The sequence below is a fragment of the Lactuca sativa genome, chromosome 3 (assembly GCF_002870075.4).
Source record: "Lactuca sativa cultivar Salinas chromosome 3, Lsat_Salinas_v11, whole genome shotgun sequence".
NCBI lineage: Eukaryota > Viridiplantae > Streptophyta > Magnoliopsida > Asterales > Asteraceae > Lactuca > Lactuca sativa.
The window spans coordinates 73,818,248-73,834,030 of record NC_056625.2 but is presented as its reverse complement, the minus strand read 5'-3'; the positions used below and the strand labels follow the sequence as shown (position 1 = coordinate 73,834,030).

General features: G+C 32.1%; 3 protein-coding genes across 3 annotated transcripts; 2 read left to right on the top strand and 1 right to left on the bottom strand.

Annotated features, from left to right (window-relative positions):
* Positions 1 to 6,253: 6,253 nt before the first annotated feature.
* On the top strand, positions 6,254 to 7,739 carry LOC111879055 (uncharacterized). Its single transcript, XM_023875532.1, has 4 exons — positions 6,254 to 6,625; positions 6,900 to 7,032; positions 7,112 to 7,236; positions 7,330 to 7,739. The coding sequence occupies exons 1-4, from the start codon at positions 6,269 to 6,271 to the stop codon at positions 7,609 to 7,611; spliced, it is 897 nt and encodes a 298-aa protein (XP_023731300.1). The 5' UTR covers positions 6,254 to 6,268; the 3' UTR covers positions 7,612 to 7,739.
* A 247-nt stretch (positions 7,740 to 7,986) lies between these two features.
* On the bottom strand, positions 7,987 to 9,077 carry LOC111879056 (protein NETWORKED 3C). Its single transcript, XM_023875533.3, has 2 exons — positions 8,900 to 9,077; positions 7,987 to 8,670 (listed from the first exon to the last, which is right to left on the bottom strand). Exons 1-2 carry the CDS (start codon positions 9,006 to 9,008, stop codon positions 8,090 to 8,092), a joined length of 690 nt encoding a protein of 229 aa, XP_023731301.1. The 5' UTR covers positions 9,009 to 9,077; the 3' UTR covers positions 7,987 to 8,089.
* Positions 9,078 to 9,331: 254 nt separating this feature from the next.
* LOC111879054 (uncharacterized) lies at positions 9,332 to 13,281 on the top strand. Its single transcript, XM_023875530.3, has 10 exons — positions 9,332 to 9,559; positions 10,603 to 10,906; positions 11,248 to 11,465; positions 11,630 to 11,744; positions 12,003 to 12,092; positions 12,173 to 12,334; positions 12,434 to 12,553; positions 12,631 to 12,741; positions 12,869 to 12,950; positions 13,037 to 13,281. The coding sequence occupies exons 2-10, from the start codon at positions 10,745 to 10,747 to the stop codon at positions 13,099 to 13,101; spliced, it is 1,125 nt and encodes a 374-aa protein (XP_023731298.1). The 5' UTR covers positions 9,332 to 9,559; positions 10,603 to 10,744; the 3' UTR covers positions 13,102 to 13,281.
* Positions 13,282 to 15,783: the final 2,502 nt, after the last annotated feature.

Sequence of the window (15,783 nt, the reverse complement as noted above, 5' to 3'; positions counted from 1 at the left end):
TATGCTTTTAAAATAATTCTCAGAGTAATTCTTTGATTTAAAAGAGTTGCGAAATTTGTTCCCAAAACAAAATATGATAAATAAAATTTATCAAAGCATTCCTTAAAGAAATGTATTTTCATATATATAAAAAATCGGGATGTCATGTTCCGATACAGACCAAAAGCATAAACGACACATTATAAGCCTTAAAACGGTTATTTACAACTACAGGTCTATAAAAAAATAACTTGATGATTCATCCAACTTATGCTCTCGCGCCACTACTTGTAATACAAATAAAACTGAGTGGGTCAGGCTTGGGAACCTGGTGAGCATATAGGGTTTTCAACCCACAATAAATAATTATATTTAATTTCACCAATCAACAATAACCCGATTACCCATTTCCGTTATCCTCACTTTACGTCCCTAAAATAACAACTATCACAAGGGACCTAGTATAGGGGTTTTCATCGGGATGAACATTACTGCAAATGGGTTTCCTCAATAATAGATGTCCTAAAGGCAACCATGAGGGGGATAGAGTACACCGGTGAACACATCGTTCACAACACCTACAGGTTATGAACCTGCCAGCGTTCCACTTGACTGTCTAGAAAAAGTCCATGGTCGTCATCCATACTCCGCTAGATGACTAGATCAACAACAACATCGAGGCCTCTCATCATTTTTATTTCATCACACATCAACTATCTACCTATGCTTTACCCAACATTTTTGTATATATATATATATATATATATATATATATATATATATATATATATATATATATATATATATATATATATATATATATATATATAGGGAAGGGTTATATAGAAAATAAATAATTAGGGCAACACATGTTGGAACCAATGAAAGCATGACAACACATCACTTTGGTGTAACTACATAAATAACTTCCATAGTACATTGCTTATGAATAAAGAAATGGACACGTGTCGCTTGATTATTGATTCCGACATATGTTGCCCTAATTATTCATTGTCCACTGAACCTACTTCTATATATATATATATATATATATATATATATATATATATATATATATATAGGCTTAGGTTATTTTGTTTTTACTAACTATTGTATGCCAGAATGCACAGATTTGGACCATCGGATGGAATAATATCAAATGTTATTATCTGAGGGTCTATGATATTACAATAGGGTAACATGTACCATATAATCACATAAATTTCAGCATAAGGACATTTTAGTCAATTAACCTATATTAAAAAAGGAAGTTTTAAGATTTCTAGGGATAATTATTCCTTTATTTTTAAAAATCTGAATATTTTAAATTAATTCAAAATTATAAATCCGATTTTACTCTGTTAGAATGACAAAATGTCAACCATAAAATAGGAACTATATTTTCGATTTTATTCTTGCAGAATATGGTTTCATTCATGATATTTTTTTATATTTAATACGCTTAAAGAATTATACAACACATTATCGAGAATAATATAAATTAATAAGACTATAAACAATTACTCCATCCGTCCCAAAATTACAGTCCATCTTTCTTTTTTGGTTTATCCCAAAATAATAGTCCACTTCTAAAAATAAATAACATTTTTACCAAAATACCCCTCATTATTACTTAACTAACTAAGCATTTAATGGAACATTAAATGCAAAGTAAGGACAAAACTGTCATTTTATTAAATAAAGTTAGCGGTAATTAATGTTTTTCTTAATCCCTGTGTTTTTTTGTCTATGGACAATAATATTGGGATGGAGGGAGTATTATATTTATTCTAAAAAAAATATGACTAATAACGGTTTAAGAATTACATTATTCTTAAAGATTATCACTAAGAATGATTAAAAAAACATTAAAATCTAACAAAAACACTAATCAATTCTGAAAGAATATTATTCTTAAGAAACATTTTGTATGTTATGACATAATACATTCTGCTAGAATACACGTTGGTTCTCTATGTTTCCTTCCTTTTCCACGTAAATGACACCTCTTCAAAACCTAAATCCACAAAGAAAACATAATCAACTTTCAAATATTAAAAAGTTCAGTGCATTCTAAAAGAATAAAAATTGTGAATTCTAACAGAATGTAGTACACATTAGAGAATTGTAACTTGTTCTAATAGAATGTAATCCTAAAAACCGCAATGAAAAAAGATGTGATCTTATAAGCATTTCATCGATCATTTAGAGTTTAGACAAATTATGCAAAATCTCATGAAATACATATAATTATGAAACAATATACCATATATTAACATTAAAAGATATAACTTTGTACTTTTAGAATATACTATATTTTGTATTTAATTTTTTTAAAACATAGGTATTTTGTTAGAATACATTGATGAATAAGGAGATTAAATAACAAATCTAAGCAAAATGAAATGTATAACAAACCTATATGAAATTAGGGATGGCAACAGTCTAAACCCATGAATCCCGAATGATAATAATATATCAAAAAGGTACATCAAAAGGGTTGTACATTGGCACATAAAATTCAACAGATAAAAAACTAGATAGCAGTCAATACTTCATATAATTAGATATGGAACAGATAAATAAGCATAAATTAAAAGCTTCTTTTATGCCACAATTATGATGAACGAATGATATCAATATTTTATTTGTCGACAATACTAAGAAAACACACAATTCATTTATAATCTTGATTTCATGCGTTTCACGTTAGCAAATATAATGAAATCAGAAATTGAGTAAAAAACACATACCAGGGCTATGATTTGAAATGAAACTCCTTCTCTATTATCCGATAGTTGTGGTGTTAGTGTAAGACGACAACGGCGGACCTATTCCGACAATGAATAACAATGTCCGACGGTGGAAAAGGGGGAGGAAGAAGCGGTAATGGTGATATATATATATATATATATATATATATATATATATATATACACACACACACACACACACATTCATACACAACTTAAAACATGTATAATATATTCATTCAATACTCATTCCAAATAACATATAATAAATAAACATATAGCACGTATTTTATAGAGAAATAATTCATATCTATGTATTAGAAGAAAGCAACTACATACTCACTTGATAAGATGATGCTCGGACGGCACTACGGCTCTTAAAATAATAATCTTCGATGAAACCGGGATATCTTCCAAAAATCGGGTTTCTCGCGGGCAGAGTTTCGGCTCGACAACTCTATTTCTCGGGATCTTCGGGGCTTCGGGACTTGCTTCGGGTGTCGAGATGATATCGAGGCTTCGGGGGTACTTCAAGACAGCTAGAGAGGGTATTGATAGTGAGAGAGTGAAGGAATTAGCAACCATGGTCAACTGCCCTTCGATTTCTATTTATAGGGTTATTTTTCTGGATTCACGTCGTGAGTTCAGTCAGGCATAGGTCATTGCGTTCGTCATCAATCCACTTGCTCTAGAAGCGTCACTTCTGAGTTCACGTCGTGAACACCGTGTTCACGTCGTGAATTCTGACACGGTGTCGGGGTTTGTGCCCCAAACTTCAGAAATTCATATCTTTCGCATACGAGCTCCGTTTTCGACGTTCTTTATATACACGCGTAGGTGAGATTATGCTCTACAACGCTCGTTTAGACTCCATCGGCTAATTTTGAATTTAACTTTTATTATATTATTTTTAGTAGGCCGCGACAAGAAAACTCCGTTAGGAATTCACAACTCCTTCATCTGACGTCCGTTTTCGTCTGTCTCTTTACCGTTGAACTACTATCGATGAGATCTTCAATTCTCGTTTAGATTGTCTCGGCTAGAAATCACTCGATCTCATATTCAAACTTTGGGCTACATACCGCTAAGTCGAAACTTCGAAAAATCATAATTTCCTCATACAAAGTCAGATTTAGACGTTCTTTTTATGCACGCTCTCGGTTTAACGTATTCTACGAATTTCGTTTAGATCACTGAGGCTAAATATCGCTCTATCATAAATTCACTATTTACGTCATGCAGTGTCGTACCGGTTCTGTCACGAAACTTCGACAGGTCATAGCTTCTTCGTTATAACTCGAATTTTGGCATTCTTTATATATCTGGAATCCTCGTCACGACCACTACAACTTCCTTCATAAATATCGGGCTTATCTAGTATTTTATTATTACGCTTATTCTTGTTCTTAATTCATTTAAGTTACACAATTATGCGTAAAACACATAACACTCAAAATAATACATTTTTATTATTTCACAACGATTTACAAAGTTTAACCTAGACTATTGCATCATCATTAATGCCTAGCCTAGAAACACGGGCGTTACAGTATGGTTGATGTGATACTGCTTTGTGCTGTAAGCCAACAAACCTGGGAGCAATCCAGTCATATGTTGAGGGACCGGGAGAGGGGCAATCTAGTCTTATGTTGAGGGCTCAAGAGCAAACCAGTCATAAGTTGAGGGCCCGGGAATGAGCAATCCAGTCTTATGTTGTGGGCTAGGGGGCAATCCAGTCTTATGTTGTGGGTCTGGTGTGCATGCATTGTATATGTTAGGGGTGAGCGCGGTGCGGTTCGGTGACAAAAACCTCACCACTAACCGCAAATGCGGTTAATCCATTTTCAAAACCGTTTGGTGCAGTTATTTTTGCGGTGCGGTTAAACGGTTATTTTTGCGGTGCGGTTTTGTTTTTGTGTGTTTCGGTTATTAACCGCATGGATTTGGTGCGGTTATTTTGTGTGATTTTTAACCACACTTTAGAGTTCAAACAGTTTTAAGAGTTTAAACATATTACTTGTAATAATAAAAAACCAAAAGGTATAAAACAATTAACTTAAATTACAAACAACTAATATCTTGAAAACTTTAAATCACTAGTAATTAACATTAAATATCTTAAAATTGTCAAATTTCACAATTTTCCAAAGTTAAACATACGAAAAAACTAACACTTTTGTCTTCTAGAATTTTATCCTTCTTTCATCCATGAAACTTGTCTTATTTTTAATATTTAATATATTAATAATTAATAAAAAATTATATATAATATATGCGGTGTGGTGCGGTTTTTAAAAACTAATAACCGCGCCGTACCACAAATTTGCGGTTTTTGAAAAATAGAGAACTTCACCATAAGTTTTTTTTGCGGTTGCGGTTTTTGCGATTAATTTTAGTTGCGGTGCCGTTTTTGCTCACGAAAGAAGGATAAAAGAAGGATTAATTTTAGTTGCGATGCGGTGCGGTTTATGCTGTTTTTGCGATTAATTTTAGTTGCGGTGCGGTTTATGCGGTTTTTATATGTATTATTGTATGAGGTATTTGGGGGAACTCACTAAGCTTTGGCTTATAGTTCTGGATTTTAATGTTTTCAGATACTTCAAATGATCGCGGCAAGACGAATGCATGATCGTACACATTCTCCAGCTGATTTATGTTTTGAGAGATTATTTTGATACTTTGATTTTTATGGATTTGATATGAAACCAATGTTTGATTATCTTATGTGTTGATGAGAATGTCTTTTAAAAATGAAAATTTTTATCGTGGTTTTTAGGACGTTACATTTTAGTACTATTTATGGTTTGAAACTCATGTTTAAAACTGGGAATAAACCATTTTTAAAAACTGGTTAAACTAATTTTTCAACATTTCCTTCCAATGTTAAGTGAGCCCATCTATTTTGTCTCTATGCGCAAGCGCGCGCGCACACACACACACACACACACACACACACACACATATATATATATATATATATATATATATATATATATATATATATATATATAAGGACAAAAAATGACGACGCTTGTTGAAACGGCAGGAGAAACAAGTATGTAAAAACATAGTAAAGACAAAGGCATATATGACATGTACCCAAACAAGACTTAATATACTCAACTATAGTCTTCTATTTGAGGTCATGTCTTGGGATAATGTCAACTCTTTCATTTCTAACATCATACTATCATCCATCTTTCTCCTTAAACAACCTTGTCTCCTCTTCCCATCTACTATAACTGATTCCACCTTCCTAAATGTCGTTGACAACCTCCATTTACTAATGTTCATATTGTTGTAATCTATATAAGTGGGTTGTTTACTTTTTATATTAAGAAATTGATAAATACGTATGTATATATTAAGTAAAATTTGTATTAAGTAAAATTTGTCTTTGAGTTTAGCAAAAAAATGATTTTAAAAAAAAAAAGGAAAAATATCAAATTTTGAGGGTAATATTGAAAAAAAAATAAGTTGGGTTGAATTTACAACTTTTGGTTTATCATAGGGGCCTATTTGTAAGTTACTTAAAAATGCACGAAACTTTCGGCTATCAATTCTTACCCCTTAAGTTTTTTAGATTAAAGTTTGACCCCTTTCTTTCTGTACAAGCTTCGCCCTCCGGCTACCACAAAGACCACCTAAAACCCTGGACTGCACCACCGATTCCGAAATTGCCGACAGAAATGGAGATTGATCCACAATATCCAGAACCTGAAGCAGACAAAACTGAAATCATTAATGACGACGATCTCTTCAGAGCCGCCGACAACGGCGACGTTTCATTTTTCAAATCCCTCTCTCAGCCGCAGCTGTTCCGTTGTCTCGCGCTTCGCAACGAAGACGGACGATCGCTACTTCATGTCGCCGTTTCTTCAGCCCGCACCGAGGTTTCCATTTTCCTAGCCTAATTTTATCTCGCCTCTTGCTATGTAGTTTGCTACTTCCATTTAGAAAATGAAGTCATGAATTTGTACCAAATTGAAGAACTATTTAGGATTATTTTGATATAAATCACGAACCTTTTTTTAGAAAGTAAAGGCCGAGTTTGATTTCTCCACAATAATTTGCTGCAAATTTGAAATTTTCTAGGTTTGAATGACAAGAGTGCCACTGTTGAGTCCTTTCTAAAATACTTGTTGAACATTGATTTCAATAATACAGGTGGTGAAGATACTTGCAGCTTTTGATCACTCAATCAGTGGCATTAACAGTGCTGATGAAGAAGGTTGGGCACCACTTCATTCTGCATCAAGCAGTGGAAATGTTGAGATCGTCAAGATTTTGCTGGATAGAGGTTGGATAATTCTTTTTCTGCTGAAACTTTTGGCTCCAAATAGTGAATTACTTGCTAAAAACAACATTCCGATGAACAGGAGCTGATGTAAACTTGAAAAACAATGGAGGTCGCACTGCTCTTCACTATGCTGCAAGCAAGGGTTGGTTAAAAGTAGCTGAAATTCTTCTTTCAAATGGCGCAAAGATCAATTCAAAAGACAAGGCTAGTAACTTCATAATTTTCATTAAAAACTTATCATTTTCTTTTTGTAATCTTTCTCTGATTTGATAATTGTTTGATGTTCATCATATACAGGTAGGGTGCACCCCATTACACCGGGCTGCAAGTACAGGGAAGTCAGAGTTATGTGAGCTTTTGATTGAAGAAGGTGCAGATATTGATGCTGTTGATAGAGCAGGACAAACTCCTATTATGAGTGCAGTTATATGTTATAACAAAGAGATAGCTCTTTTACTCATCAGACATGGTGCAGATGTTGATGTTGAAGATAAGGAAGGATACACTGTTCTTGGTAGAGCATCAGATGAATTTAGACCCATACTCATAGATGCTGCAAAGGCCATGCTTGAAGGATAAAAAAACACTGAAAAATGGTAGTATTTTTTTTAATAGTATATTGAGTAGTAACATATGCATGTTTAAAGCAAAATGTTGCAACTTCTTTTGGGTTTTTATTTTGTTATTGAATTCTGGGTTGCCATGAAGTCTTTTTGTTGAAAATCTAGAATCTTGAGAAAGAAAAAGGAGATACAATTACAAGCTGGGAGTTGACTTTTTAGGGTCAAAAATTTTGTTAAAAAGATGCTAATCAACTGTTTTCAAAATGTCCTAGGGATAATTGCGTCAAATAGCAACGTGCTTATAAAGAACAAATCCCATTTTTAGAAAGAAAAAAAAAAAAACTTATAGACACATGTGACATGTTGGTTTTATTGATTCAACCATTTCCACAAAAAACATTTGATCATTATATTGGGTAAAAAACAAAGTATTTTTCCTCATGTAACATTAAAAAGGGGTAAGTATTCTACTATTGATAACTAATTCTAAGCCACTAATTTAGAATTTTCTTGAAAATTAGATCTTTTGCTCTCAAAAATTGAGATCTGTTCCTCTTTACATCAGCTTCCATACGAGCTAACTTACTCTTCAATTCATAATTCTCACCAACAAGCTTCTTCACATGAGCTCGCAACTCATTAATGGCTTCTCTTTTCTGATCATTCCTTTTCACCAGCACATCCTGCAGCTCTAAATTATCTTCAACAAGTTTCATCACACTCAACCTCATCTCATCACAACGATTTTCTAAATCATCAGCAAACTGAAAAAACTCGTATCTCTTTTTCTTTAGCTCATCTTCAAAGTTGTGATCACAACTCTGAAGTACTTTAGGAGAAAACCGGTTAGGGTTTGCAAAGATGGGGGAATCCAATTTGGAAAATGCACGTAGATTTTCATATCTTTTCAATAACTGGTGGTAGTTTCCAGCCAAAAGTTTGTAGGATTCTTGAAGATCTTCAACGGATTTAATGAGTAAAGGCCTCTTTTTGTAGAACATCTCAGCCCTTTCTGCAAATGTATCCCCATCGTCTTCAATAAAACTTAATATGTTTTTTACCTTCTTCTCCAACTCTACATGCATGGATAAAATCATAAAAACAACACAAACTTACTAGGGTTTCATACCCTTAATTTGACTTTTATAGTCAAAGCATAGACTTTTTGATACCAAAATTCGCACCAAGTAATAATAAATTCTGAAAAAGGTTTCTGTGAGTTGATTTAACATGAACAGGCGTGAAAAGTCATGGGTTTTGTCGAAAATTATGTACTTAATCTTGACAGAAAGAAAAAATCAAACCTGATAAAGTTGACTGCAGCCATTGAGATTGATGGAGACGATTATTATGAGTGTTGTCAAGCCACCATGAATGAGAAGAACCATTATCCGTGTTGGTGTTGTTCTCCATGTTTTCTTCTAAACCTTCAAGAAATATAGATACTATTCATTAATTATATATACAAACATAATTATGGATTCCAAACAAACTGCCTAATTTTTTTTAAACCTTAAAAGAGATATAGATATAGTAATTCATGTACGTATACATATATACACGCATAATTATGGATTCCAAACAAACTTTCCTAATTTTACTCTTACAAACGGGTTTTAAAACAGCCGATAAATCTTTCCTAATTTTACTCCGATTCAATCCGCGTCTTAATCAAAAGACTCTTAACATTTCAAAAGCCTCTTAATATTTCTTTCAGACATAGGATTGGCGTGTGTTCCTATTTTGCCCTACGACGACTTCCCTCTTCTCTTTTCTATTTTATACGCCGACCCCTTATCCCTCCCAGCACACTCCGATTACCTACAGTCTTTTGCCGCCAGACGCTCCGCCTCCGTCATCCTGTCATCGCTTCCCTTCGTATCTCAGGCGCCACCCTCCCATACGTCCGGTGCCAGCCTTCCACACCTCCGGCGCCACTGTCGCACATCAGAGGTCGCCTTCAGGTATGTACAGTTCTTTAGTTTTTCCTTTTTTCTCTCGCCAAATATAATAAAGTAGACGATTTCTGGGTGAAATCAGTGTTTTCTTTCTAAAATGGGTAATTGTTCTGTAATTCTTGCTGATATTTGGTATTTTTTTGCTGAAATCTCCATTGTCAAAGGATGTTTTGATTTAAAATAACACTAAATTGACGTAAAGATTGATGATTTCAATTTGGAATTGAGGAATTTTGATTACACATCCTTTGAACAGAGATGGAAGATCAGGGCCGTTTTTTTTTTCCGGAAAAACTTCTCTTGATGTATTAATGCTGAAATCTGATGTGGTAATGTTTGGACACGAAAATCTGATCTGATGCTATTTTTTTTTTCTGATATCGTATGTTCTGATGTCCTGAAAATCTGAAGTGCTTGTTGGATTTTGGGGTGCTTCGATATGAAAAAAAAAAAAAAAAAAAAAAAAAAAAAAAAAAAAAAAAAAAAAGCTTATTGTTTATTCCCACAACAACTAAGTATAATTGTGTTGATAAAATTTTTAAAAATTTGTTGTGTTAGGAATAAACTAAATAAATTAATTTTAATAAACTAAATAAACTAATTTTAATAAGCATCTCCACCCATTTGTTTATTGCTTATTCCCACTAATAAGCTAATAAGCTAATCCAAACATCCCCTTTATTTGGATTTCAATATAATTTTTAGGATTTTCCTTTATTTGGATTTCAATATAATTTTTAGGATTTTAAAATATTTATGAATGATTTGGGTTTGTTTTCATTTGAGGCATGTTCAATTTGTATTTTATATGATGTTTATGTTTTTTTATATGATGTTTATGTTTTTTAATAATTATTTAAGAAATGTTAGTTTTTATATAAACAAGCATTTGAATTCATTGAAAAATAATACAAAATGGCAAAATGGTCAATTTTACAATTCAGTATAGCAATTTATATGTTTCAACCAAACAATGTTTAAAAAATTCAGACACTTTTAGAAATTCAGACTCATATCTTAAATTTTTAAATCTTGCCAAACAAATACAGTTTGCAAAGTTGGGGGTGCTTATGGTCTAAAATTAAAAACGAGAGGGTAAGAATTGAAATACTGAACGCCAAAAAGGTTTAAAACCTCAAAAAGAGAAAAGGGTTTTCCATTGTGAGGAATAACCGCAAGACGAACAGGAAAATGGAGGAAGAAGACGAAGATCCACCACTTGCTGTTGAGATCAACGAAACCCTAGACCATCAATCGTTCAATCAATCTTTACAAAAATACGAAAACACAGATGAACTTCCACCAGTTGGCGTGACTGTCATCACCGGCTATCTGGGCGCAGGCAAATCCACTGTACTATCTCTAATTCGATGTTATCAATTTCCTTAATCATTTTAGCACCGTTATTATGCAAACTGTACCCTAATTATTATTATACTAAAAAGTATATTCAAAGTTTTTTTTGGAAGTCGGAACTTATGAATAACAAATTAACAATCATTGTATATCCGTTGTTATGATGAGTTGTTACGCTTGAAGTTTTTTCTTAGAATATCTGTGAATTTGATAGCGACAGTGTTGTTACAAACGGAATGATTTTCGAAGCACTTTCTTAACTCTTTGACCATTATAACTGGTATGCCGTTTGAGAATCCATTCAAAAAACTTATTGACGACTGTTGATTTTATTTCAGCTGGTTAATTATATATTGAATGGACAACATGGAAAGAGGATAGCTGTTATATTGAATGAGTTTGGTGAAGAGATTGGAGTTGAGAGAGCTATGATTAATGAAGGTGAAGGAGGTGCACTTGTTGAAGAGTGGGTTGAGCTTGCAAATGGCTGCATTTGTTGCACTGTGAAACACAGTCTGGTTCAAGCACTGGAACAACTTGTTCAGAGGAAGGAGAGGTAATGCCTTTTAAAGTAATTTCCATGATTCCTTTTGCAATCTTGGTTTGTTTTCAAGTTGAATATGCAATAATCAATATGTCATTCAAGTTCATATATCAAAAAGATTTTAAATAGTTCAAGACTAACTCTAATATCTTTAAAATCATGTCATTTTTGCTTAGATTGGATCATATATTATTAGAGACCACTGGATTGGCAAACCCTGCTCCTCTTGCATCTATTCTTTGGCTGGATGATCAACTAGAAGCAGCAGTCAAGCTTGACTCCATTATCACTGTAAGTTAATGTAAATTAATGGTTTTAATTTTGACTTCATATTAGAAATTTAAAAGAAACGTTTTCGATAAAATGAGCTTATAATCTACAAAAACCCTTTGTTTAGAAACATGGGAAGTATTCTTGATGTCAAATGGCACTGATTAATCTAACTGAATTGATTATAAAGAAGGATACGTTTGTTATGGTGTTTGGATTCATCATTCATGAAATAATAAAACTAAAATCTTTAAATTACTAAACTTTATTCATGGACAGGTTGTAGATGCTAAAAATCTCCGTTTTCAGCTCAAAAAGCATCAAGGTTCTTCCACATTTCCTGAAGCCTTTTTACAAATAGCATTTGCAGTAAGTGATATTATTATTATTATTATTATTCTTATTTTAATAATTTCATATGCTCATTTTTCAATTATCATTTCTTGTAGGATGTTGTAATTCTTAACAAGGTTGATCTGGTTTCTCCAGATGTTCTAGAAGAACTAGAGAAAGAGATACATAGCATTAATTCACTTTCTAATATAGTTCATTCTGTGAGGTGTCAAGTAGATATGTCCATAGTATTAGATTGCAAAGCATATGATGCTTTGGTTAGTAATTTAGCCTCCCTTTTCCTTAAAAATCATTTTTATTCTCAATAATATTATACCAATTTGACATTTTTACCCCCAAAATCTATTACATCACAGCATGTTGCACACCTGGAAAATTTACTAGAGGAAAATAAATCACTAACTACCAAAGATCTTCATGATAGTGGCGTGACAACTATGTGTATTTGTGATTCACACCAGCTTGATCTTGATAAGGTATCACTTTAAAACCTCAAAATATGTAATTGTTTATAATTTTTTATTATTTTTATTATAGAATTTGTATTGTGTAGGTGCGTTTATGGCTTGAGGAGATACTTTGGGATAAGAAATATGACATGGATGTTTATCGATGCAAAGGTGTTTTAAATGTTGTGAACTCTGATGAACTTCACATAGTACAGGTAATATTTTGTACAAACTTTTCGGTTAAATGCAAGAAATAGCAATGTACTTTCATAAATGAAGTTACATTGCTATTTAGATCTTAACTTTTAAATGAAAGTATGTTGCTATTTCTTGAATTTTCAGGCTGTGAAAGAGATTTATGAGATAGTTCCTTCACGAAAATGGAAAAGCCAAGAAAATAAAACGAATAAAATCGTGTTCATTGGTAAAACCTAAAACTAATCTTCTAATTAGGGTTTATATTGTCTGTGTGGTTGGCCTTGATTTTTTTTTTTTTTTTGATTTTTGTAGGGAGATCACTAAATGAAGATATTCTTATCGAATCTCTTAGAGGTTGTGCTTCGACTGTGAGTTAATTGTTGTAATATTATAAAATTTTATAACTTTTATTTTATTTAATTTGTATTTTTTAAGGTAGTGTGATTTGAAGACTATAAAAGGTTGTAATTTTTCACAAAAAAAAAATCATAGCTTTCTTTCAAAAAGGGTTTTTTTTTTAATGGAAATGCCTTTTTTTTGATGTATTAATGCTGAAATCTAATGTGGTAATGTCTGGACACGAAAATATGATCTGATGTTATTTTTTTTTCTAAATCAGCTCATGTCATATGTGCCAAAAATCTGATGTGCTTGTAGGATTTTATTTGGATATCAATATAATTTTTAGGATTTGAAAATATTTATCATTGATTTGGATTTGTTTTCATTTTGATGTATGTTCAATTTGGATTTTATATGACGTTTCTGTTTTTTTAATAATTATTTAAGAAATTGTTTCGGTTTTTTATGACAATATAGAAGGTTAAAATGGTTATTTTTACAATAGATGTTCCAATCAAACTAACATGTAAAAAATTTAAAAAATTTAGATCTTAAAAATTTAAACTTTCTTAGAAATTCAGACATCTTAAAAATTCAGATCTTAAATTTTCAAATCTTGCCACAGCCTGATACTGTTAGCAAGGTTGGGAGTGCTTATGATCTAAAATTCAAAACTAGAGGGCAAAAATTATATATACTAGGTGTGAAATTCGTGTATTACACAGGTTGATTTAAGAAAAGATTAAAAATTAAAATGTAAACAAAAAATATTTTTAATGTACAACTTTAGAATAAGAAAAAAAAAACGTATGTATTATAATTTAATATCATATATATATGATATTTAATACTTTATATATATAGGTATATGATTTTAATTTTAAAAGTTGAAACAAACCAAAAATTGACAAGTGTATAATATTTATTTCAAAAATACCACAAAATGATAAGTGTTGAAACTAATAAGAGATTAACATGTGGCAAAAAAAATTTCATTTATTAAGAAGGATATTAAATACCAAAATGTGTTTACGAGGAAAAATTATTATTCTTAGCAAAAATAGGGTCGTTTCTTAACGTCTTCATAACTATTCTATTTTTTAATTTTTTTTTTCATTTTCCTCCCTTTAGTTTAATTTGTTTTATATTTTGTTCCCTAAACTAATTTTGAAGTAACAATTTTTCTCCTTATAATTTTAAAATCAAATTATTGGTATCTTATAAGTTTTAGTTTTGGTCCTTAGTTACGGTTTTAGTCTCTTATATATTTGCTTTTATAGTTTTCTTTTTTAACTAATATTGTTTTTTTATCATTATAATTTCTTAAATAACTATCATTTGTGTAGTGTGCAAATCAAGATATAATGTCAAAATTTATTTTTATCCACATCCTCCATATATAATTATTTCCATCAAAGGTTTTTTTTTTTGAACCGACAAATACAAATATACTAATCTACTCCTAAACTAACATCTAATTCTACCGACGGGACTTAAACCCTCGACCTCAAAGAAGGGGGGCACCACCTGATACTGCTAAGCTAGAAGCCATTGATTATACTTTTATGGTTCACTTTGAAAATGAGTTCTTTGTCGCAACGCGCAAGGTGACAGAATACTAGTTGAATATTAAACACCAAAAAAGTTTAAAACCTCAAAAAGACAAAGGGGTTTTCCATTGTGAGGATAAATCGCAAGACGAACAGGAAAATGGAGGAAGAAGACGAAGATCCATCACTTGTTGATAAAGTTGGAAAGTTTATCCATATAAACATCATATTGATTCATATTTGAATGTTGAGGCTTGGACTTAATGGATTAAGCTGTAAAAGATGCATTTTTGGTCCCTTTAAGACTTAAAACTCGATCTTGGTTATTTGGACCATCCTAATGCATAAAGTTGGAAACTTTATCCATTATGGAGCTATTAGGAACCATAAAAATGTGATCTTGGTCCATTTATTCCCTCCATGCATGAGTTATGATGCCTTGGTTTGTTTATTAAGTTAGGATTTTAGCTTTTGGACCTTTTCTAGATCAGAGTTCAGATGAAAAGTCCTTGAGATTAAGCACTTATGAGGAGAATCCAATTCATACGAAGTGCGTTGGGCGTACCAAAGGGTATGTTGCGCATACTGTGACATCCCTATTTTTTACGGTCAGAAAATACCGATTCGTTTATGCTTTATTTGAAAATCAGAGTATACTTTTAAAAAATATGTTGCGGAATTTGTTCCAAAAAATATGATAAAAAATTTATCAAAGCATTTCCGAATAAATGTATTTTCATTATATTATAAACCTCAGGATGTCATTGTCAATACAGATCAAAAGTTTAAATAGAAACAACATAGGCCTTACAACATCTATTTATTCTAGTGGCCTATAATCTATTGATCTCTCATCAGATCATCACTCATGTGCTCTCTTGCCACTACTATATACAAGAAACTGAGTGGGTCTGTCTTGGGAGCCTGGTGAGCACATAGGATTTTCAACCCACAATAATTAAGTTCATTAACTTCGTCAAATCATTCAACCCGATTACTCATTCCCATTATCATCACCTTACGTCCCTAAATCATCTAATATAAGGGACTTAGCCTAAGGATTTTCATCGGGGTGACAACACTACTTAAAGGATTCCTCAGCAATATATGCCAAATAAGGCAACCATGAGTGGGATGGAGTACATCTGGTGAACACGTAGTTCAAAT